Source organism: Seriola dumerili, unplaced genomic scaffold, assembly GCF_002260705.1.
Source record: "Seriola dumerili isolate Sdu_G_001 unplaced genomic scaffold, Sdu_1.0 BDQW01000226.1, whole genome shotgun sequence".
Taxonomy (NCBI): Eukaryota; Metazoa; Chordata; class Actinopteri; order Carangiformes; family Carangidae; genus Seriola; species Seriola dumerili.
In genome coordinates, this window is record NW_019174481.1 from 5,545,422 (window position 1) to 5,571,137 (window position 25,716).

General features: G+C 41.5%; 2 protein-coding genes across 4 annotated transcripts in view; both read right to left on the reverse strand.

Annotated features, from left to right (window-relative positions):
• Nucleotides 1-15,285, reverse strand: part of LOC111229123 (calmodulin-regulated spectrin-associated protein 2-like) — a 32,929-nt gene extending 17,644 nt beyond the window's left edge. The window contains exons 1-4 of the mRNA XM_022755311.1: nt 15,089-15,285; nt 10,187-10,446; nt 2,792-2,971; nt 1,549-1,635 (exon numbers count right to left, since the gene is read on the reverse strand). Coding sequence (XP_022611032.1) covers nt 1,549-1,635; nt 2,792-2,971; nt 10,187-10,446; nt 15,089-15,227 — 666 coding nt within the window. The 5' untranslated portion in view covers nt 15,228-15,285. The remainder of the gene's footprint in view (nt 1-1,548; nt 1,636-2,791; nt 2,972-10,186; nt 10,447-15,088) is intronic.
• Nucleotides 15,286-18,170: 2,885 nt separating this feature from the next.
• LOC111229163 (TIR domain-containing adapter molecule 1-like) lies at nt 18,171-20,488 on the reverse strand. Of its 3 annotated transcripts, none has more exons than XM_022755374.1 (2): nt 20,428-20,488; nt 18,171-20,099 (listed from the first exon to the last, which is right to left on the reverse strand). In XM_022755374.1, the coding sequence occupies exon 2, from the start codon at nt 19,976-19,978 to the stop codon at nt 18,212-18,214; it is 1,767 nt and encodes a 588-aa protein (XP_022611095.1). In that variant the 5' UTR covers nt 19,979-20,099; nt 20,428-20,488; the 3' UTR covers nt 18,171-18,211. The 3 variants fall into 3 exon arrangements, with proteins under 3 accessions (XP_022611095.1, XP_022611094.1, XP_022611093.1); XM_022755373.1 differs by lacking the exon at nt 20,428-20,488 and adding an exon at nt 20,219-20,417; XM_022755372.1 differs by lacking the exon at nt 20,428-20,488 and adding an exon at nt 20,199-20,417.
• Between the last annotated feature and the right edge of the window lie 5,228 nt (nt 20,489-25,716).

A 25,716-nucleotide genomic window follows, 5' to 3' on the forward strand; every position in this document is an offset into this window, starting at 1 on the left:
GAGCACTGACCCGAAGCAGGGGTTGTGACCTGATAAGGCAGTGTGCTGTGGCTTCATGGTTAAGTGAGTGGCAGAGGGCGGTAGCTGACTGTTGTGTGTTTGTCCCGGCAGACTGACTCGTTGTGTCACACGGACCTTACATAACTACGAGGCCTGCAGGATGACAACACTGTCTCTGTTTGTCACTGACTTTGTTTTGCTACAGCTGACAAAGTTCCCGAGTGTCTGTCTCCACGTCTTCCACCCTGGTGTCATTTCTCCCTCGTCCCTCTCTCTGATTATCCCTCCTCACTTTTCTTCTCTCTTTCTCCCTCTCTGTCTGTCACCCTTTCTCTCCTCCTCTGCCCTGCACATTTTTTTGTGTCCTCTAACAGCAGTGTCGCGACTCTTGCCAACATTTCTCTGCAGCTGGTCAGAGACTGAGCTCATCTGTTCCTCTGATTTACAGAGCGCTGTGCACTGTGCTCTATGTGAGTGTACATATCATGTGTGTCTGCATGTGTCTCGTATGGGAGTAGACATGCTCACGTCTTTGAGTAAAAGCAAGGAATATTTTAAAAAATCCATTATTATTAACAGATAGGAGGTGAAATAAAAACGAGAAGCAGAAAATTAGACTAAAAATAAAAGCAAATCAGAAAGACATTAAAGAAAGAAGTCCTGTTTTGGCTCTGTTTTCATTGTGAGTCAGCCTTCAAGGAATAGTTCAACATTTTGGGAAATGCACTCTTGCTGATGGTTACGTAAGAGGATCAATACTACTGTCAAGTCGGTCCATCTCGTTCAGAGATGGAGCCAGGTGGCGATTAGCTTAGCCTAGCTCAAACACTGGAAGCAGGAAGAAACAGTTACCCTGACTCTAAAAAACACACCTACTGGCACCTCAGAGAAGGCTAACATGTTGTATCTCCTTTGTTTAATTTTTACACAAAATAAAATGTAAAAATGACCATTTTTGTTATTAGAGGAAGTTTGTACTGTAACTATTTGTTGGCGAACAACAGCCGTTTGCAGTGACTTCCCTGAATCTTGTCAGAGTGAGCTTGCCAGCTTAGAAAACAAAATGTTAATTAAAAAAATAGTTGATAGGTAACACTACAGCAGTTACAGTTTTTATATTTAGGTTTGTGTACTCATTAGCAGAGAGATAGTTGTTAATTTAGACAGCATTAAAGGTGTTGACAGATGGATTCTTGAACTTTGGTCATAGCTGTTTCAGTTTTTTATGCTAAGCTAAGCTAGTCTCATGTTGGCTCTAGATTCATATATATTTATTTATTGCAGAGAGCTCTATAAGAAGATCAATACCACTCTCATATCTGTCATATATGAAGCTATATACAGGTTAGCTGTTACCCCTGTTTCTAGTCTTTATGCTAAGCTAAACTTCCTGGCTGTGACTTCATATTTAGTGTACAGACATCTCATCTAACTCTCCACAGGAAAGTGGAAAGCGTATTTTCAAAAATGTTAAACTGTTCCATCAAACAATCTTTTTTTTTGAATGACTGACAACTGACAGGTTGTTGTTAGTGTCTGTGTTCTTACTTTGTGTGTTGCTGTGTTTGACTCCTGAAAGGCAGCCTCTCTCAGCTTCTGCTCCTCCACAAGGATGTCCCTTAGGTGTTCATTCACCTGGGGAGGGAGAGAGAGAGAGAGAGAGAGAGAGAGAGAGAGAGAGAGAGAGAGAGAGAGAGGTCACATTTCACACAAGTATTTGTTGGACTCAGGCTGAATGGTGAGTTTGTGTTGGAGAGGAGAAACTTGAACATGAGTACATTAGGCTCCACACATCAAAGAAAAAACCTTTCACCACCACATGTGCCCATTAACTACTGATGCTAAATATTACTGTAACCCAATATACACTCAGCTGACTTCCGACTCAAGCACTATGTTAAAAGAACTTCAAAGATCACTATGTTTTCTTAAAAAAGCCCCCCTTTTTTTTTTTTTTTTTTTTACGATTACTGCTCTTCTGCCTTCAAAGGGCAAACTGTGTAAACAACAGTGATGCAAGATTTTAGCCTCAGGTTGTCTGGGCCAGTCCCAGCCATGTCATGCTATGTCTTAGAACTACACACGATCCTCCATGTGTCTGTAAATAAATCCTACATGTGTAATTTACTGCCTTTGGATTGTAAAATGGAGCAGGAGACACTTGAGCTTTGTCAGTGAGGAATGTTAATAATGACTGAATGTTTAAATGATTCATTTATGCCATGTAGAGGCTTGCTTCATTATTTTAAACAAAGCACAATGGGTTCAGCGTGACATTTTGAAACAACTGTGTCAAAATTCCCTTAAAATCTTCTGCAAGATCAGTGAAAGCTACTAAATAATCTTTAAGATGATGAAATAAACTACGGATGCAATCACAGAGACTTAGCTTATGCCCTCTTAAAGCTTACAACCCACTTGAGGTCTGACTTTACCCCGTCCAATCCTGATTTAGCACACCAGAAGAGGCTGGACTGTAGGTTGAGTCGGTCATCTCTTTGTAATCTCTCTGACAAGACTGCATGCGGTTGGTGCCAGTTCTTCATCTAGTTTTCTTGCAAACATATTAGAACCATATTTGAACGAGCAGTGGACAAACTGAGCTCTGACACACTTTAGGGCTCCTCCTGTGTTTTTCATATCCAGAGTAAAACAAAGAACTGTGTGTCATATAATAAGTCGCCATTGTACTAGGCTCAAGGATGTGTACACTTGTTATCCTCTGTAAGGAGAAAGCACGTCTTTCTGGTTTTGTGTACACACGAATGACCTTCTGTGTGTGTATGTGTACCTTGTTAATCCAGGTGGTGATTGCATCCTCTGTGTCATAAGGCAGCTCCTGGATGTGTCCGTCACTGTGTGAGGGTTCAGCGGAGGAGTACCTGTTGATGCAGGACATCACCCTCTCCACGCTCACCATCTCCACTGTGTACGCCATCATCAGGGTGTCTATGAGCGCCAGATGGGAACTCTGTAGAAACACACAGCAGCAACAGACAGTTAAAAAAGATTAAAATACAGATCTAGAATTTCCTTTTACGTCCCCACTTTTTTTCCAAAAGCATCAAACTGAAAACTTTATATTTCCACCTTCGTGCTTCTTTGTGCTTCTGCACATCACACTGGCTACTCAGCTGGCCTACAATTTCTTGCTATTTTTTTTTGAACTGCAGAGTTGCCCAAATTTGTAGAAACAGATGTTTTCATTCAACAAAGATTGAACACTGAAATGATCAGAAGTTTTGCTCTCTCGAAAAGAGAAAAGATATGGCAAGTATTAACGCAGCTCCAAAAGGCATTTGAAGCAGCATCTACAAGACAGCAATTATGATTTAACAACACCGATTTAATAAATGTCACATCCCCTCTGTCTAAAATGCTTTTCAACAGTCAACCATGTATCCATTTCACTTTGATGCAAAACAACTGATTTCTTGATTGTGTGAGGGATCTGCTCAATAAGGCATTGGGCAGTGTCAGTGTCGTCCTCTGTGCACGTAACTGGCAAAAACTAGCAAAAACTTGAAATTCAGTTTCTTCTTTTCGATGGAAGTGGGGTCGTACAATATATTGTTTCAGTATTTTGCCATTGTGAAATTATATATATATATATTATTATTATTATTATTTTTCAATAAAATAAAGGTACTGTGCAAGTTTTTGCTATGTAAGCAAAAATCTTGCATGTGGTGCATTAATACTAGTTAGGCCTGGTCCTACTATCTACAATAAATCATAAATCTTCAAACTTTGTCTTGTGATGTCAGCTGAGGAGGTTTTTGTGGACAGCAGGGAGTCTTATCAAGTTTATCTTTAGAGAAGCAAGGCTTCTGATCGCAGTCTCTCCCATCTCTCCTGGCTCACAACATTTAAAACTACTTATAACAATTACCTAAATTTGAGTCATTCGCTTCATGTGAATGGTTTTTCTAGATGTCAACACATACATAAAGCTTGACATTCTCCTGGCCTTTCTAATCCCTTTCCAGGCCTGTCAGACCAACAGACCTCCCCTTCCCTTTCCTGTTACACCACACTTCTACTCAAAAACATTTACACTCTCTGTGTGTTTGTATGTGTGTGTGTGTGTGTATGTGTGTGTGTGTGCGCCCGCGTGTGCTTACATCTGCTTACTTAAGCATCTATGTACGTGTCCAAGCTAACTGAGCAAACATCTAAAGTCAGGTGTTCCATGATTCAGGTGACCCAAACCAGCAGACACAAACAAGTAATGAGACCTTGTCCCACCAGAGCCTGTTCTGACAAGCACAGGCCTCTATTCATAACCACAGAGCCTCATGTAACAGCCAGTGTGACCAAGTGTTTCCCCAAGAAACGAACAACTGATCCAGTGCTGCAACTCTGGCCTGCTTCTGGTGCTCAGCGTCAGCACCACCACATGCTCCTCTGCCAGACTAAACAGACAACGTGTACAGAAGAACTGTGGTTGTTAGAAACAGTTTGATGACACATGATGTCATTAACTGCTCCTATATGCTTACATCTGATTAGATTCAATACAAAACAAAGATAAAGACACAAACAAAGTGGCGATTTATTTGACAAAAAACTTTATTTTATATATTAATCATTCAGTCCATGGTGGTGTCTTCATATATATTGTTCTGTCTAACCAACACCAAACACCAAAAGTCATTCAATTTATTGTGACAAAAACACAAAAGCAACCAAAGAATGTTTGGTATTTCTGCTTGATTAATCAGCAGTCAAAACTGCTGCTGATTTATTTTCTGTTGATCAAATATGATCAATCAATCAGCTAGGAAGAACTATACACGAGAACTATACCGACCCATGTAATGCTATATGCCGGTTAACACACAGTCTGTGATATTGAGTCTGTAGTGCATTGCATGGGTAAACAGGATTGTTTGGATAGGTGCTTGAACACATGAGCCTGATATTGAACTTTGTATGAAACAGTCTGCAGACACTGTTTTGAATTCCAGCATCTTCAGGATATTGTCAGATATTTCACATTGCATGCATTCTCCTCCAGTAGCCGGTCTGGCCGACAGCTGGAATGACTGACAGAGAGAGAGAGAGAGAAGCCAAGTAGCTTAGCCTGGAGCTGGAGATCCAGAAAACATGATTTTCATGAAAACCCACTGAGCCTTTTCTGTGATTGAAGCTTTTCTGAACTCATTTGCATAAATCTCCTCAATCTTTAATGTTCTTTAGAAGCTTGTGGAGGTGTGCGCATACACATGCGTGCGTTCAGAGCTCTGGGTGGTCAAGTATGACAAATCACTGTGTTCATTTATTTTTCATTAGCAGTTTTTGTAAATGAAAATCTGTTATTTGAACGTGGGAAAAACAAATTTTAGAAACACGTGTTGTGATTTGTTTTGTCTATAGTATACAGTAAAAATGCATGCTTTGTAGATTTACTAAGGAGACTATAATAGTAATAGTATAGTAGGGAAGTTACAGTATGTAACTCCTCCATAAAACTACAACTTTTATTTTAGATTTCAGTTTGTGAACAGATTAAACAACCAAGATTAAAATGTTTATTTGTAAGATTTAGAGGTGCAGGTAGGTAGATTGTTCAACTTAAGATAGATCCAGGCCAGCTGTTTCCACCTCCATTCTTTATGCTAAACTAAGCTAGCTCCATACTTATCTATGGCCACGTTCAGAAAACCTCTGGCTCTGTGTGAAAAAAAAGAAGCAATCCTGTCATTCATTTGAACGGGGGCAATCTGGTGACCACAGTATGGGTGCCAGCATGGAAAGCTCTGGAAAAAAAATGCAGGGTAATCCGACAAAAACCAAGAACCAGGCTCATCTTTTGCTGCAAAGCAACGCAACATCATCTGGGAGGGCTCTGAGGTGGCCAATCACATACATACATACATGGAAGGGCTCATTCCTGGAAGATTATGTTGTGACATGAAGGGCAGATTGCTACTGTTTATCCCACAATCACTGCGATGAAGATTAAATAGTTGCAGATGTGATAACTTTCCAGAGTTGTAAAATCCTGTCTTGGAGTATTATAAACCTCTTTTCAGTGTTTTGATGTCTGATAAGGCTTCAAATCCATGGATCCGGTGCTAAAACTGGGCTAGATTGTATTTCATTATCTCACTAGTACCTGAAGCAACAGACCCCCACCAGCGCAGCCTCTTGTGTTGTTTTAACACAGGGCTGCTTTCAGTCTGAATGTGCAAAAAAAAAAAATGTCAAACTGTTCCTTTGATAACACTTGCATTTTTAAAACATAAGACTCAACTCCTCTCCCAACCCCAATCATTTTCTTACAATCCCCAAGTGAAAAGAAAATGTTTACATCACTGTAGTCTGTGTAGGTTTGTCTGTGTCACTGTGTCCTTATTGCACTGTCTCTAATGGGACATTTCATTGAGCCCTAACATATGTGAATCTGCCTATGTGCATGTATGGGGAGCATATGCACATGTCGGCGTGTGCTCAAGAGAGAGAGAAGACAACATTCAGACAGTAAATGGAGCCACTGCTTACATATCTACAGACTGCTCTTATATCCATTGGAAAAAAAACACTACTGTTGACACTACAGCATGGATTTAAAAGCCATGTGCTGCCTATTATCCCTTCACAAAGACCTCTGGGGTGTGTGAGCATGTGAGCGTGTGAGTGAGTGTGTGTGTGTGTGTGTGTGTGCACAAAGAAGCAACTCTAAACCACTCATGGTGACAGACACGCCTTATAAGGCTGTGGAAATGGCAGACACCATAATAAAGAGCCGTAAAGAGCTGCAGTACACTCATGCACGCCACCTAACAGGAGCATCAGTATTCATTCTCAGTAGTCTCCTACGGCTGCATTTGTGTGTGTGTGTGTGTGTGTGTGTGCGCGCGCCCTTGATCAAAGGCATCTATAGGAAAGAACAACACAGCTGAACAAACAGATAATCAAAGTAGCGTCTTTCACCACAAACACCACAAGTGTCCTTCCAGCGCAGGTACACACTTAGAAATGACCCACATCTGAGCGACACGAGGGTTTTTATTGCACGACTTTACACGTCTGGCTCTTCGGAGATGTTAGTGTGTACAGTTATGGTGCAATTGTCCCCCCGCCAAAAAAAAAAAAAAAAAAAAAAAAAAGATAAATAAAGCAAAAACTTCCCTCGCTGTTTCTCTCACACACACATCCATGCAATTCTCAAAATCTTTCAGCGTTATTCGGGAGGCGTTTAGATGAAGATTCACGCCCCTCTGCAGGCAAATTCAATTACCACTCCGGCTCTCTCTCTCTCTCTCTCTCACTCTCTCTCCTCCGTCACTTTCTCACCCTAGTGTTTTTACACATGGAGGGCAGTGCAGAGCCTGAGCATGTGCGAGACAGACAAAAAAAAAAAAAAGAGAAAAAAGAGGAAAGTAAAGCTAGAGAGGGACACACACAGGTCTTGTGCACACCACTGCTGGAGGTCTGATAGCTCTTTGGAGGTGTGTGTGCATGTGTGTGTTTGAAGAGGGAGTAACGGGTGGGTGGTGGGTGGGGGGGTGCACCAGACGTGCTTTGACTCATTGTGAGACCCCACCCTCCACAGTGCTGCAGTAGTGCACATCACGTCTTACTCCTCTCCTCTCCATGCTCTCCGCTCTTCTCCTCCCCCATCGTCTCCCTTGTTCCCCCTTCTCTTCCCCTTTTTTCCAGATGGCCATGTTAACAGTGGGCCTTTTCCACTCGTTCTCTGGCACACACATGTCCTCACGCCCGCCAAAAAGGCAATACCTTACCCTCCCTCTCCTCTATATCTTTCACTCCCACTCTATGACAGCTCTTCCCCATCTCCCCCTTTCCATTCGTCCTCTTGTAGACTTCCACGCTCACACTTTCCTCCCTTCTTTTGCTCTACTTTCCTGCTTCCTCCTGGATCACAGCCAAATATCAGCCCCTAAACTCCATCTTCCCTGCTTTTCCCTTCTTCTTCTCTCCCTCTATATCCATTCGCTCTCTGACAAACTGCCACGCTCCTCCTCCTCCTCCTCCTCCTCCCTGACATGAGTTATTCTTCTGTTGCACAGTATTTGGAAAACCATGAGGTCATCATTTTCTCTGCAGATATACCATAACCCAAAATGAAAAGCCGGGGACTTAAGCATGACTGAAATGATCCTGCTGAGTCCACGAACACACACACACACACACACACACACACACACACACACACACACACACACACACACACACACACACACACAGTTCCTCTACTTTGCAGAACCAATCTAATGACTTAAGAGAGACACGAGTAACAATAATAACTGACAGAGTTACAAATAGCCCGGCTGTGTGCTACACAAATGAAGGTCAGGAGCCTTAGGGAGCCAGTGAGCTATAGGCTCAATTTGTCTACTTAACACCATCACTAAAACTGTCCAGTAAATAACTTGGTATACACAATCACTTTCACAGGTGTGAAAGGACACGGGATCATTAGGCGCAGCACTAAATAACCACCCATCACTCCCGCCTTCATGAAATCCTCGATCAATGAAAGACGTAGTGAAGACAATCAACCGAAAACATAAAAATGCCCTTGACTAGTGACTTTCAATTATCCCCAGAAGCTGTAAAAGGAAAGAGCACAAGCACATAAAGATGTGTGGGCACTGGCGGGTTTGATGAAATATGCTTAAGCTTCAATTAAATATTCAGGAGATAACAATGTTCTGGTCTCATTTAATCCACAGAGATAGATTTGCATGAGACAGAGGCGCGCGCAGGAGAGGCTAAAAAAGAAAGACCATGACAGGAAGAGAAAGAAGCAAGGTGGAAAAGATATATATATATATATATGTAGAGAGAGAGAGTGACAAGAGAGTAGAAGAAAGAAAAGAGAGTGAAAGCGGGGGGGGTGAGGGGTTGGTGCACTGCATTGCAGACACCTTTTGGCGTCAGCAGAAGTGCCCCGTCTCCAGCCATGCGTGCGCTCACCAGCATGTCTGCCACAGGCTCCCCCCTCTTTCATAACTAAAAAGCTCTTCTCACACCCAGTAAAATGTGACAGTATTATGATATAGTGCCGCAACAATGAGCCAATTAATTAATTAGCCAATCAACAAGATATAATCGACAGTTGTGAAAATGGTCAGAGTCAAAAAAACAAACAAAAAAAATCCATCAAAAAGCCTCTCAAACATGAGGATGTGCTGCTTGTCTCTGTTTAATATGATTGTAAAATGAATATCTTTGGGTTTTAGACAGCTGATAAGACAAATGTCAAGACTTATTATGGGAATCTTTCACTATTTTCTGATATCTTATGGACTAAATAACTAATCATGTAATGAACCGAACGATCTATAATGACACAGCCTTATTATGCTCTTCCATACAGTCCTGGATCCAGTGTTGACAACATATTACAGGAATATTTCTTGGTGGTGTGAGCTAAGACATGTTGCCCTGCGCCGTCTAATGACACAGAGGCCGAACAGTGAGTAATGGGTTGCTATAGGAAACCCGTCATTAGCGGTTGTTTTTCTCTCAACAGGACATATCTTGGCGAACAGTCTAACAGTAGGACACATGGAGCGGTACACACATACTGACACAAACACACTATCATATAACACACTTTTCCCCCATGAGAGGAAGATGCAGCAAAGCACAAAGCACAGAGGAAAATCCACTGTTACACTGGTGCTGAAATTATTCATTTAATTGTTTGTTTGCCAACAATTTGAATTTGATTCGAGGTCATTTATCGGGCAAAAAAGCCAAACATTTCCCTGGTTCCAGCTTCTAAGGTCTGTGCATTTGCCGCTTTTCTCTACAAATTTTACATATCTGGGTTTTGGACTGTTAGATTGTTAAATCAAGCATTTGGAATTTGGAATCTGGGAAATTGTGAATTTTTGAAATCTTTTAGACAGTTAATGAAAATATTCCTCAGTCGTGTCGCCCTGGTTTATATGCTTGTGTGCTTACACATGTTACTAATGAACAGACTGAGATCTAACTGAGCTCATCCCATTTCAGACATTGTGTCTCTATGGTTACTTCTATATGCGTTTGTAAGTGTGAACGAGTACATTTAAGGGCAGTACAAAAATCTGTATACTGAAAAAGCATATAGTAAATAAATGCTAAAGTTCACACATACAAAACATAAATTAGGCTGAACTCTAAAATGAGAAAGCGGCAGAAAATTACAATATCTAAAGCTCACCATGTGTATAGGTGTGCTGGTCAGGTCTCTCTCCGTGACCAGTCGGTCCTGGTCCGTGACATACAGGCCTTTCTGGGCCAGGGCCTGGATGACGGCGTTGTGTCCCAGTAAAGGTTTGACGGCATCGCTGCGGAGGATCAGGCTCCCCGCCCGGCAGTAGAGCTCTGCAGACTGGAGCAGGCAGGCCACCGGAGGCTTCAGGTGCTCCTGGTTGTACTGGTCCCTGTAGAAAGGCTCAACCAGCTCCTCTGGTATCGCATCTGAGAAGGGAGAAAGACACAGAACAGCAGAGAGGAAATAGGTTAGGGCTAGTTTCGTCCTCCAGCACCATCACTGCTGAGACAAAAAAAAAATATCCTAAAGGCCTTTTGTTGTTGTTGCTGTGGCTTCCCTACATTGTAGCTTTCACGGCCATAGCAAGCTCAAAGCTTGTTGTCCATGTCACACACACACACCAAGACAAAGTGGTACACACAACAAAACATCCAGAACAACATCACTGAAAGGAACACTTTCAGTGAGACAGAGAGGGACATTAGCTGCTACCAGCCATAAGTTTAGTTTGTGTTGAGAGGAAGTGTTCACTGATACAAAAATAAGCACATCAATGTCACGTGTGTTTGTTGATGCTTATGTTACTGTAGATCCAAACAGGACAGGCACAAAGCCACAGTGTGTCTGTGTGTGTGTGTGTGTGTGTGTGTGTGAAGTTCAATGTAGCCTGTATGTGTGTTGGTGGAAGTGTATGTTACAGATCATGGAGCACCTTCTAATCCTGTTACCTCATCCAGTAAATCTGATTTGAAGGAAATAGCTGGACAGAAAAACCCACACAGCTACACCTCCAGGTCTCATTCATCTTTCTTTCTTCCTCTTTTCATCGTACTATATTGCTGTTAACCACATGTTGTGACTCAGTGTTACACTATACTAGTCATCAGTCTGTCATTGAATGACATACATACTGTATCTATGCACCGCTAGTCAGACAAGGGCCTTGTATAGGAATGTGCATGTGTGTGTAAGGTGACACACTTTTAAAAGGCTGTGTGCTCCAGTATGAGTGTGTATTCCTGGTGCGTGGGGTCATTTCCTCTCTGAATCACACTGAGGGAAACAAAGGACACTAAAGGAACCTATCTTAAAGGTACAGGCTTTTTGTTCTCTAACCCCCTGAATAGAAACAAAACAGCTCAACATAACATAATGAAATCAAATATTTAAAGCTCAGTCAGATCAGAAAGAACATCCATTAAAGTTGTGATCAAACCTCAGCAGTTTTCCAGTGGCTATGGTTACAGCAGCCAATGACAATACAAATTTGACGACTAAAGTGCAGTGTGAGAGGTAACTGTGGTATTTTTGTTAGAAATGTTTAGTTAAAGTCCACATACTCTTTCAAAAGTCATCACTCAGAAACTATTCTCAAGGATACAAGCGTTCTTTTCAGATAAAGGCTGTACTGCATTTTCATTTGAACGTTTTTAAGTGTTTCATCAGATGACCTTAGAAGTTAATGAAATCATATAAATGACATTTAAAAAAAAAAAAAAAAAAAAAAGCACGGACAGCAGGTTTTCAGTTCATGAAAATCTGCTTCGTCAAGTGAAAAACCCTCTCCTTTGTGTTGGCCATCAAAGAGGAAACAGACAGGAAGTAGCTGCCACAGGAAGTCCAGACACAGAGAAGACTGCTCCCCTGGAGACCCCCAGGATCACAGCTCAGCATACACAACCTCACGGTCAGCAGTGTTTATCTTTGCTGGTTTACAGCTCTTTGTTAAAAAAAAGAAAAAAAAAGACATTTAGTTAGCTGGTAGGTTCTTACAGAAATTAGATTATTATTTGATTAGCTGTGATTTATATGCTGTACGGACATGGTGTTGGTTCAGTCTTCAATGGAAATAGTGCTGATCTCATACTTGATATACATGATTATCATGTGGAGTCAATCATTTTTACATCATTTCTGTGGTTCAGTGTCTTGCTCAAGGATGCTAAGTTAGACGTGTTTTCAGGAGAAGCGGGGGAATTGAACCACCAAACAATTATTTTCTAGCTCTCTATCACTTTAACAAAATTCGCTCGTCACACTCCCAAACGATCTTTCTTAGCATCTGCAACATGATGGCTCGTGGCAAATTCATCCATGCACTGTATATCCAGCGTTTATCTATTCTGCCACTCTGCAGGCCGTGTACTGTATGTTAGTGTGTATGCTAGTGGACAGCTTGAGCTAGCAGAACGTACCGTAACATATACAACACTGAGCAAACCGCCATGAAAATCACCGCACAGCCATCAGCTGATCAAAGCACGGAAAGTGCCTGTACTTCAGGGAAGGAGACTGATGACCAAAATGTTCCCACACTGCTTGAATGCGCCTGGGGTGGGGGGGTAGGGGGGTAGGGTGGGGTTGCAATCTCAAGGTTATTATCAATCTTCAGCTAATGAAACTAGCCTAATTTTTACCGCAGGCATGATTACTTGATCATGATTGGACCAAAATAGTCATGTGGTTCCGTGTTCTGTCATCGCGATACAAGACTGTGGATGTTTGTATCGCGGTTCTGGTCTCGGTTTTTCAGAATTGTTAGACCTCTAGTTGGTAAGATCTGAATGATACAGCCGCGTCCATCCAGAATCATTGTGGCGTCTGTGCGGTACTCGACAACATGATACGACTCTTTTTGTAAACGCACAAGCCAAGGACTAAAAGGACAAATAGTTTAATGTCTATGATGGAAAGTATCTCATATCACCTTATGTCGAGATCTTTGAGCAGTCATTTTAAATTCAAACTCACCCACATGCAATTTGTCAAAGATCCTTTTAAGTGTCAGATTTTGTCATAATTTTCACGTTTTAGATTTGATTACATATTAATTTTATAACCACAAATTGCTGTTGAGTGCTTGTGCGACCAGTGACAAGTAACTACCAGTTACATGAGTCCCCGCAGAGAAATCAATGCTGTTTGTGCGTTGATTTTTAACAATACTTAAATTCATTCGGCTATAAGCAGTTAGCACTTTCAAGCTTTTGTAAATATCTGAGGCGGCCTCTGTTCTGTCCTTTGCTGCCACTGTGAGTTGATACAATGGAGCCCCATCAGGTCAAAAGTGAGGCGACAGTAAAGCTGTGCTCTGACATTCATTACACACCCACTCACAAAACATACAGATGCACTCTCCCACTCTTTTTAGCTCATGTATTATCAGTCCACCTTCAAAAGCATGTAGTTGTGTACCTAATGTTGTTTCTTTTCTTTCTTTTTTTTATAACCCTGATGTTTTAGCACAAATGTGCATATGCAAACCCATCTCTCTAAAGTTACAGGGCAAACTTCCAGCTGATGAGAAAGTTTTTACATCTGAGCAACACCAGATTCAAACCATCGCTCATCCGTCCAAACTAGGCCAAACAAGGCTCTGAGGACTGGTTATGAATTGGGCCACAGTTCTCGGCGGCGCTGAGAGCTGAAACTGTGTCACCGAAGGGATGGGGGGGGGAAGCAAGGCGGCAGCAGTATGCTAACAGCCGTAAGTCTTGTTGAACCAAGCCTGGCTCTCTCACATGTTACTGTACTGCATCTTGCATGTCTCTCCACCATTTCATCCTCCCTCAGTCTGAGAAAAACAGTCGTGTGCAGCTTCATTTGACTCACACTGTTGGATCAATGGCTGTGATTCAGGGGGTCGCTCTTTTTGATCTCTCTCTCTTTTTAGGTTTGTCTGTCTGTGAGACGGCCACTCAATGACTCCGGGTGTACTGTACATGGAGGAGCAGCTGTTCCATGCATTCATTAGGAGCTGGAGTAAACCTCTGGGCTCAGAGCAGGCTGGATGTACTCAGTCTTTCTGAGGCCAGGCTGCCATGCTGCTTCCAGACCACAGTGAGGATACATACATGAATTCACGTATATAGAAAAATTAATGACATACAAATCTAAAACTGCTAAAACTGTCAAGCAAAGAAAAATGTAACAGTCGACGACTTCTATACTTCACAAGAGAGGAATAACTTTAGTAGAGCTGAAACGATCAGTCGATTAATCAATTCGTCAGTAGACAGAAAATTTATCAGCATGTATTTAATAAGCAATTCATTGTCATTTCTCAGGCAGGATCCCACACATTCACTGGTCTCAGCTGGGAAGAGTTTCTTCGAGGCTACAGACAGGCCACTGTTTGTGGCCCTCATCCACTCTTTTCTTACATTATTACATTTAGTATTTTTAAGATTGTTTTGACGGGTGCCAATGAATGTTTGCGTTTGTAATTCAATTTACAGACTAATGTTTTAACTGTGGTCCCACCACCCCAAGATATACCACACAGAAGTTTAAGTCCTTGTCTGTTGATTAGCCACCAAACAGTAAAAGCTGACAGTGAAGATCTGAGGTTACATAATAGCTTTGGCCTGACTTCTGCAGTGGGGGAATAATTAGCATTAGGCAAGCAACAGGTTAAACCAATAATCCTGTGACATGAGCAGTGATGTTAGGGATTATAGCCCATGACATACAGGTAGGGACTGTCATATGAAAAACAAAAATACAACCAATCAGACAAAAGTGCCATGTAGTTTACATTATTTTTGATATTACTGACCATATGGAAATTTTATTTTTTTGGTAACCAATTTTTATTCAGCTGCTGCTGCTTAACAGAATGGAGAGAGACTCATCATTTCTATTTATAATAACAAGGGAGGAACACTTAAGTGAGTAAGGGGTTTAATTGGAGTCTGATTGCATGCTGTTGTTTACAAAATAGCCCCGCTTGTAAAAGCCTCTGGTCCAACACAACATCGTATTATTACACAATGTTAGATGACTATCTTAACAACGTTTTCCACTAATCTAATCCAGAAATGAAAACGATCAGGAGGCGCCACCTACCCGAGCCGAAAGCCTTGGCCACCAGCCACGTCAGGCTGCATGATATCTTGGCCCTGGTAAAGTCATAGTGATCGAAGCTCTTGATGGCAGGGACGATGAAGGTCCGTCTCATCCCTCTGTCATCTGCCGCATCTCCCATCTTTTACTGAGTCGGGATCCCGCTACACTGCAGCTGGAGGAGCAGTCAGCCAGAGGAATTCCTCCTGACTGCGGATGACATCCCGTCCAGAGGAATTCAATGCAGCAAAATTTCCCCTTCTCCTGAAAAAAAAAGAAAAAAAAGAAGAAAAAAAAAAAACTTTGAGCGTGGCCTGATGTTGGAGATCACGACGAGTTCCAAGGGGCGCTCCTCGGCTACATGAGCACCATCCTCTGTTTTAATGTCCTTATGTTTCAGTTATATCCTTAAACCCAGCCAGCACGGCGCGGTTTAGAAGCAGGATTTCTGAAGATTTCCTCCATTCCCTGACATTATTATCCCCAGGCTGGCCGACATAACGGAGCAGCTGTGTGTCAGAGGAGGGAGGCTACAGTCCAACACCGGAGGACAGTTTCACACACACCCTAAAGAGCCCGTTTGTGTCCATGTTGTTCTTCGTTTTCTTTTCCAACTGTTTCCCCCTGTCCCCCTCTCTCGCTCTCTCTCTCTCCGCCGCGTCTCCTCTGCGTTTTTCCTGCCGCACTGATCGGAGGATAGGGCGCACTGCGCATGCGCGAAACACCCACCCAGTCTATTCAATCCTGATAGGAGTTACCACAGTGGATAATAATATAATACAAACCAAGGTGGAGTTAACTGGCTGGGCGAATTTCGACCAAATCCCAAATGGTGTTTCCACGGAGAAGTAGAGAAAGAAATACTTGTATGTAAGTCTCTGTGGCAGACTGATCGCAGCCTGCATGCTGCACATATTGTAAGAAAGAAAAGAGTTATTAACCTACTTCTGTAGCTACCTTGCTTTGGAAAGATTTAGAGAAATATCGAGTTATGTATTTAGATGACAACATGACAAGTTATAAAGACATCATCCCTCTCACACCAAAAGATATGATTCATTTGACTGTAGTTAAATTCCACATACATAAATCCCATTTAAACTTCCCAGAATTGTAGTCTATGGTATTGTTTGAATTATGACAATATCAGGATTCATTGAATGCAGTGACTGGTTAAAAAAAAACTACTGGTTCTATTGATTTGTATATTTCCTATTTTGTAAGACTTTAAAGGGAGATATATCTGATGATACTTTTATAACTACATACTTTCACTTCTTGTATCCGTCTGTAGCTCAATTATTGAAGATCAATATAATATGTTGTCGTTTTCTGGTAGAACTCTTGTATTTCCAAACTCTCTGAACTATGAAAACCAGCCTGGTTGTTTCTTGGCAACAGTACATTTTTATGTTATCCAAAAGAATTTTTTTTTTTAAAACTCTTGTGACAGGTTGGAGAACTTTATCAACCTACTGACAGACTCTGACCTGCAGCAGCTGAAATGAAATAGAGGTACTTTACAAAAACGTAGAAAAAAATACAGTAGCAACCTTTGTGATCCTTCCTTCAGATGTAAGGCCAGGGTGCCTTTATTATAAACACAGCATAATGTTTTTGCCAAATATTTTTCCCAGTTTGACATCAATAAAAATAAAGCATGAAATTGTATAATTATGCCAAAATAATCAGCCACAGGCTATCTTGTATATCAGGCAGGTACTGTGTAAGGTTTTCACCTCACAGTGACATGACACGTTTCTATTGTTTAGACTCACAGGCCTATTCAGATCATAAAAATACTGTGTGCATGTTAATGCTTTAATGGTATAATACCTTTTAATATCAAAAAATTTTAACACTGAGACGATTTTTCTTTAAACAAGTTTGATAGCACAATAATTATTTATAATTGAATATTTTCAAATGTGAATATTGCTGCAGTAAAGGATTATTGAATATTTCTTTCACCATCGATTGAAGCATTAACAGAATCTGAAAAGACTGAATGGAAACACATATGTGGGTTTTACTGTTCATCACAGAGATACACCAGATCAGCAGCCAGCTAAAAACTTTAGACATCACTCATAGTTTCATTCTCCAACATATGGATGGGGCAACATTAAAATGTATTCATAAAGTATTTTTCAAAGTCAGATACAAAAATGAGCAGATGCTAACAGTAAAAACAAGAGATACAGGAAGTGAACAATCAACAAAAAAGTAAAAAGACACTGAAGACGTAGCCTGATCTAGGAAGCCTTTTTCATTGCTTGTCCTCATTTGCAGTCTGAACCATCAAAAGCAACTTGGGAAACTCATGGTACAAATTGTACCCAGAATGTGGGTGGGTTCTTATTGAACACGAATCTGAGCTGATCAAGTAAAATCCATTAATTCATTTTTATCATTTCCTTGCAACCAGTGGTATCCATGTACTGCAGATTTTGTGAACAACCTGCTGCTTGCTGCTGTCGTCCTCTGTAACTACAGACATGAAAGAGTGTTGTCAGTGAAAAGGATGAAAATGAGTCCAAATGAGATGATATAGAAGTCAAGGTCAGAGACAAAGGTCAAAGATATAAATGATCATAATTTGAAGATGGTTTAACCTGTTTCAAGTTTCACAGTTACTGGTATACGTACCATCACACAGCGACTCAAATGTGCACACACCCTTCTGAACGCCTTATAGGAAAATAGCACATCTTAAAATTCAGATTCTATTTAATCTCTTTTAGCTCTCTGACACCAGAACAGGAATGCTATTGGATGACTCTTCAGAAGATCCTGTGTAGGACAAAGACGAGCGATGAGGATCATGTAACAGCATTGCACCCTAGTGCCTGTGCTGGGTTCATACAGCTGAAGAGGTCAGAAAGTATTTATCACACGTCGGTCAGTAGATGGCAGTGCTCAACTAAATACTCGTCTAAAAACGTCCCTGTTCTGCTCAGTATATCTCATAATTACAGTGTCTTATCAAATTATTCCGCTGACAAACAGGTTAAAAAGGTTGGTCCATTGTGCTTGTTACAGCTGTGACATTTTATAGAAATCATTATTTCCTTTAGTTTTTTTTTTTTTTTTTGTTTTTTTTTTTTTTAATTTTCATCTAGAAGTTTATTGCTCCTCCTCTGAGGAACATGAATTATCTTTGTCTGTGTGTCCCCTGTGATCCACATTCATTTTAGAGTCATTACCAACCATGACGTAATTAGCATTTGTAATATGAATGTGTCCCGGTTGTTGTTGCCACCTGGCCATGCCGCCGCCACCATCTTGCTCTGGACCGAGAAGAAGATTCTGTTGCAGTGAAAGATTCAAGTTCTCTCTCTCCTCTAACTCTGCTTTTTTACACTCTTGGATCAACTTCTTTTGACACTCGTTCAACTGCTTCAGGTTATCTTGTCTCTCTATCTGACATTTTACTTCTTGTCCCTTAGTCCAGATCTTCTTTTGCCTTTCAATGTGTGCTGGAATCAAGAACTTTTTTATTTTTTTCTCAAAGTTCCTTTTCTCATCTAGTGGATTGAGTCGCTGTACAACCAAAGGAATGCCCTCTCTCGGCATGCAGTTCTCCCGTGGCAGCAGAGGGACAACAGTGTTGTGCTTGTATTTCTTGTTTATGGAGTTGACAAGGGCGGTGTCTGTCTTCATCTCCACCAACTGAGTGTTGAAGTTGCGGGTAAACAGCAGGAGAGTAAAGGCTGAGTTGTTGATGGCGTCCTCCACACACCTCAGAGTGCTCTTTCCAGGGACGGCAAAGTCCTCAGAGAAAGTTGCACCTGTACAACCAGCGACCGCTTCAATTTTGTCTTTGATGTTCTCGGCCATATCTCCATCCTCTGGTGCGTGCAGGATAACAAATGCATAAAATACTACCTCTTCCTCCGCTTCTGCGCCTTTACATTCATGCTTTTCATTTGGAACGGGTACCTTGGGTACACAAGTGTTTGTTGCAGTAGGTAGTGCAAATTTTGGCTCAGTGCTTGGCTTTGTGGTTTGGTTTGGAGTCTCATTCTGAATGATGTGATGGTCACACTTCCTGGACTCCATCTTTGAGTCTTTATTTGCTTCAAGTTGAGCTAGTTCATTGGATTTAGGCTGAGGCTCCTCAGAAGACTGAGGTTGCCCAGGTGCAAGCAGGATACAAGAGTTGGATTTATCTGATGTTTCTGGGGTTATTTTGTCGCCTTGAAAGGAGATTGTTGGGGATATACTCATCTCTAGATGAGTAGGGTATGAGGGCATTGAGGAGCTTGCTTGCAGAGGGCTGGGAAGACTATAAGCTCTCTCTGACTGATCGGTAATTTTTAAAGTTGTGTTTACTTCATCCAGACTTCTGTGAGGATCATGGTAAGACCCTGACTTGAGGTCTCTTGGGGAGCATATCCACTCTTCAAACTCAGGCCCACAGACAACTTTAGCTTCTTCTCTGAGTGGATCATATTCCAGATTCTCAACATAGCTTGTTCTTTGGCTGTCAGTGGAAAGGGCTCTCTGATATGCCAGATTTCTCAGATTTGGATCACACAGCTTCTGCTCATGCAAAACTTTAAAAATTCGAGCCAACGCTGCCAAAGATTCTCCTGTAAACTCTTCAAAATTACCACAATGAACTCTGAAATCCTCTAATTTACCTCCACTCATTCGCCACTTTTCAGCCAGATGATCAGCAAGGTAGTTGTTCTTCAGCATCTGAAGCTTTTCCAGGGCCTGTGCCTCTCTATGGAGAATGATCAGACACAAGGCATGTATGATATTATCTTCCGGGGTTTCACCCAACTGGATTTTCAGGCTTAGCAGTCGCTCCAAAGGTTCCTTAACTAATATGTCAAAGATGTCTCTCAGTCCCGTCCCCTGATTTCCTTGTCCCCCGTGACTCATTTTTGGTTGCACTTCACCTCCAGGGTTTAACAGAGATCACATGTGATTTTCCAACATTTTCTTCCTCATTGCTTCAAAAACTTGGGCGAGGTGCACAATTTCCCGGACATTCTTGCTGTAACTGCATGTTGAAAAAGTTTTAAGTTAGTTAGTATAAGTAGCTCACATGAAATTTGATAACTTTAATTATGTATGATTGTTCCACTACGAAAAGACCGACCTTATATAACAATTTCTCACCCGCATGGAGTTCCCAGTGCCATGACAATTACTTTAGTCTGTGTATTTCCAGCTTAAATAAGGAAGTCACTCAGTGTGTCTTTTCCAGCTCAGTTTAACCGGTAGAAAACTCTCTTCTCTTAACAGAAAGCTCTTAGTGCCCATTTGAAATCCAGTGAGTGTGGTGAGTCCCGTCAAACTTTTAGAGTCAAGATAATCAGTAACCGTACCTGTGGCAGCTCTAGGCCCCTGCCAGCTTTCAACACTTTTGCACAGCATAATGATGACGTCACGGGCTGTGAAGTATGGGAGCACACGAGGGACAAAAGACAAGAGCAGGAAGAAGCATTCATGTCTGCTAAAAACACAGTCATCCCCATGACCAAATAGATCATCCTCGAGAGATACGGTTCATTATGCAAACATTCACCTCCATAACTTCTATTTTGCCGCATTATATCCACTTTTGTATGTTTAAACCTCCCACAACACTGCAAATCCACTGAAAAAAAAAAAATCACTTGTGATAAGTGTGGAAGTCTTTAACTCCTCGTGCACAATAGACGCAGGAGAGAGAGGAATTCTGGCTTTTCTCCCTCTCTGCTGAGAGGCAAGTGTATTTTTATCCTCGGAGGAAACCTCTAACCCTGTATTTACCAGGGGTGGGGTCACACCAGGCAGAGTGCAAGCCAAGATCAGATCCCTCACTACAGTGCAGACAGAGAGCCTCTCTGTTCTTAGTGCTGAGTGCAGTGTGATATGTTTACTGTGCGACCACTTCTGAAGGATTACAGTAACTCTATATGAAGTGTGGTTTCTATACCCTCCTGAAATATGACAATTGTAAGAATGGTATGTATGTTTCCTTATAGAATAGAGTATCACCATTCAGCTGAGTTATATAGCACATACCACCAAGACCACAGCTCTGTTGTTTTAAGCACAACCCCGTCTATAGTCAACAGCACACCAAGCCAAGTAAGGGACTGTATGAAAATTATTAGGGGGTAGTCAGAAAAAGGGGGACAGCATTTTAAGTTTTCTATTTGGGACAGTATTTTGACTTTATTTCCGGGGGTTGTACTTTTGTTTCACCAGATTCCTAAATTATTTTGGCCTTCACTTCATTTAGTCAATATGTAAACAGCTACATTGGGGTTTATACTACAAAGGGATATGGTTCAATAGTATTTTATCGAATCTGAATTCAACTCTGCAGAAAGAAGCAATACTTTGTCGAATAGCCTGAAATGGAAAACACTTTTTTTGGCATTCAAGTTGTGGTGCTTGGCGAATCCATGTCCCGCAGTGCCAGTCCCAACTGAGAGGCAGACTGCACGATGTGGAGTTTTCTTCACATAACGTCACTCAGTTGAATCAAAGACCATTCGCAAGTGTGTTTTGTTAACTTTTCGAAAAAAATTGCTACTATGTTGCCCAAAAGAAATTCTGTGGAAACCCAGCTATTGACACTTTGGACATTTTTCCTTTTGCAGTGAGGGGACAGTGCTTAGTCCTCACTAGGGGCCTGTGCTTGTAAAAACAATACGGTAGAAATAAAGTGAATCTGACTTTATCTTTCAGCAAATATCAACAAAATAAATCACCAATTTGGCTTCAAGCGCAAAGCACATAATGTTGCTTGAAGGTGAAATGGTTGTTGCACTGATACAGGTCACAATGTATCTGCAGGCCTAGGCTGACCCCAAACACTCCGTCTAAAGCTTGCCCCAAGTTCTTACTTTACACGATCGACGTTAGATAAATATTTAAGCAAGGCATTTTTCTCGTTTCACTTCTTAAGTATACATTGGCTATATCGCTGTTCCTTAAAGATACTGAAAGATAGCTTTTAGATACGCAATTAAACAAAGTGTACCACTTCCATACTGTTCAATATTATTAATGAGATATTAGATAAGGGTGTTGCATTTTTTCGAAGTCAAGAAAGGGACCTAAGAAAATATCAATAATTGAGGTTTTTGTTAAAACTCAACAAACATAAGATTCTTATGTCTCTTCCCAGCACAGTAATTTTCATGCAGTCCCTAACAAGGGATGATATGCACATACATTTTCTTATAAACACTCTCCCACCGTGAATGCCCTCGTACACATACACATGCACACATTCGAACAGAAGTGCACATTTTCTACCCCAAACAGAAGTGCACAAAAAACAACACACACATCCACACAGCCTCAGGATCATCCTGAGTCAGTTACATAACGTACTGCCAAACGTCCATCTTTATTGAGGTCAGTTCTTTTAACGAGAGACACGCTCTCCCAGCAGCTGGGTTAGTCAGCCTGGCGGTAAATTTGCCTTCACCTTCGGGCAGAACATATAGTAAGAGGGTCTGTCAGTTCTGCGAATCGTGGCATTGCACAGCTTCTGTGTTGGTGTTTGGAGCAAATGCATTCTGACCTCTGCTTGTTTTTCAGGGTGAAATATTACATTGCTTCAACACAAACACATGCAACTCTCCTCTTACATGGTTTATTGCTATAAACTAAAATGCACAGATGTGTGTGTGTCTGTGTGTTCATGTCTGTGGTTTCTGGCCGTGGGAGAGAGCCCTGAGGGAGACACAGAGGGGTCACATATAAGAGGCTTTAGGGCAGACAAGTGAAAAGGAGGCCCTTTCTTGGACAGAGACTACGGATTAGGATGAAAGACATACGAGTGGGGGATGCTCTCTCTTTTTTATCTGTCTCACCCGCTTGCTGCATCTCTCTCCCTCATTCTGCATCATGTCTATTCAAAATGAGCAAGAAATAAAGGGGAAGATACAAAGACACACACACACACACACACACACACACACACACACACACACACACACAGTGGAGATACAGAGAGAGGGAGATACAAAGCCAGATAGATAAGATAGTGAGATAGGGGCAGAGCAAAAGATGAATTGAAACCTTGACAGATCGATAGCCTCTTTAGAATTCAGTTTGTGAGAGGCCGAGAGAGGCCATGCAACGCGCTGCTCTTTTCCCAGCCACTTGATTCGTCACACATGCTAAGAGAATTTAACACACTCGCTTCTGGCAGTCAAATATATGCTCCACACACATGTACATGTGAAGGCATACAGAGATACAAGGCCCTGCACTCATTCAGTCGAGTGTCCACGCCCACGGTTTGGCCTCTATTGAAACACTGAATGAAACACCTGCACTGCAGCCACTACTGCACTTTCGCGGAGAAGTTTTCCTGCATTCTCTTGCAGAGAAAACAAGAAGCAGCCTATAGCCTTAAAATCTTGCGTAACAGTGCATTTTGTTCAGATACGACAGAGGTTATGTATGGATGGTTGCAGCTTTGAGTAGCCCACATACATTCACACAAACTCTGTCCATGCGTGTGCTGTGTATCAAAGTATAAATAACCCTGGCTATCACACACTGAGGCTAGTTTATGTTGTTGACAAAGCGGGCAAACAGATCTAAGTTAATGTGACAGTTAACTAGCATTAATTCAGGAGCAAAGGTAAATGAAGCGGGCCTACGGACACGACAGGGGAGTTCAGTGGGGATGGGAAGACGTGTGTACTGTACCACACTGGCCCATGCTTGGGTGAGCATGTAGGCCATGCCAACAACAATGCATAATACAGCCTCTGGTGATGGGGGATGGATACACACACACACACACACTCACACTCACACACTCACACACACACACACACACACACACACACACACACACACACATACACACAACACCCCCACCTCACCTCACATACATACACAAACACATAGACACGCACTCGCACAAACACACACACAAACTCGCACGCATGCACAGACATTGACGGTGATGGGGCATGGAGCAGTTTATGCTCATATCAAGAGAAAGTCTTTGATCAGTGTGACAGGAAGGGCACTCGCCCCAAAGGAATTAGCTAACTCTTGCCTTGCAAAAGCACATCCACAATGAATCAGGAACGTTTGCATTTGCAACACAGTGGAGAGAATGTCTGATATTTAGCTTCATTAATATGCTAAATGTATGAATATGATTTGTTCCAGTTCAATGTCCAGAAAAGCATGTCCAGAGTGGCATGATAACCATAAAGAGTAGAATGTGCAGAAATTCAGGTTGCATGTATAATCCTCTCAATTTAATAGGCTGTTAATCTGCACAAGTAATTTACATATGGCTTTTGAATTAGCACAACCATCAGTTTTATTTCTCCTTTAAAAATATATAAATTACACAGTGTTTCTGACATATTGAGGACTATGTAATAGATTTAAGATGGTCTTTATTTCTGAAGTTAGAACACTATATGTCACAGAGTCATTTGGAATAAATTCTTGAAGTTGCTGAAACTGCTCAAGCTATTACTTTTAAAATTTCCTTAATATTGTATATTTGTGCCTTATTTCCTCAGGGGAATATTATATACATTTTTAGAAAAAATTGCTTATTTGCTTTCTGGCCTTGAGTTAAATGAGAAGATTGATTTCACTCATCTGTCTGTTAAATATAAAGCTACAACCAGTGCATTGTTAGCATTGGGCAGAGACAGGCTAGTTCTTTCCCCCTGTCTCATGTCTTTGTGCTAAGCCAAGTAAGCCAGCTGCTGTTATCTTATCTTAGTGGTATTGATCTTCTTATAACCCCTGGCAAGAAAGTGAAAATGTATATTTCATAAAACATCAAACTCTTCTTTGTCATTGTATCTCTCTATATTGAAATTCTTCTACTGCTGCTTCTCCCTACTTCATATAGGCTACACAACATCTACTGAATTCCATGTCTGCCAGTTGAGGAGGAGGGTCCCTCCTCTGAGATTTCTCCCTTTTTTCCCCCCATTAAACATCTTTTTTATGGGTTTTTCCTTAGCTGAATCAGTGGTCTAAGGATAGAGTTGTTCACATCGTAAAACCCTGAAAAAACAAATCAGTGATTCTTGTTTCATAATTAAAATTGACTTTATTTGACTTGACAAACAGAGGCTGGATCTAATTTGGGTGAGTGAGAAAGATGGCTAAAGGTTTTTAAACACAGTCGTACAAAGCATATGTAAAGAGAAAGGGAGTGAGAGGATAAGATCATGGAGAGGAGGAGGAGAGGAGAGGAGAGGAATTAAAACCGGCAACAAAACTAAAAGAATAAATGGACCCAATCTGGCTGCACTTGGTGGTAGAATGGATGCCCATCCAAAAGCACATGCCCAATCCCCCATGTCACTTTTGTCCGTCTCCAAACCCTGCGGATGCTCCGCTTGTATAGCAGATGCACATAACCAAAGGATGTGAGGCATGAAAGCAATGGGAAATTCATTACATATTCCTACCCCCCTCCGTTCACCATAATCACCACAATTAGCAGACATCTGCAGTGACTCCAAAGCTGGGAGTGTATTCAGGCAATCAGAGCAGCTTCACCGACAACACTGACTGCAGCCCCCTCTGTGATGGGCCTCATCCTGAAGGGAAGCATTCCATTAGAAACTCAGTGATTAATTGAGACGGAGAATTCGCTCCTGGCATCGAGCAAG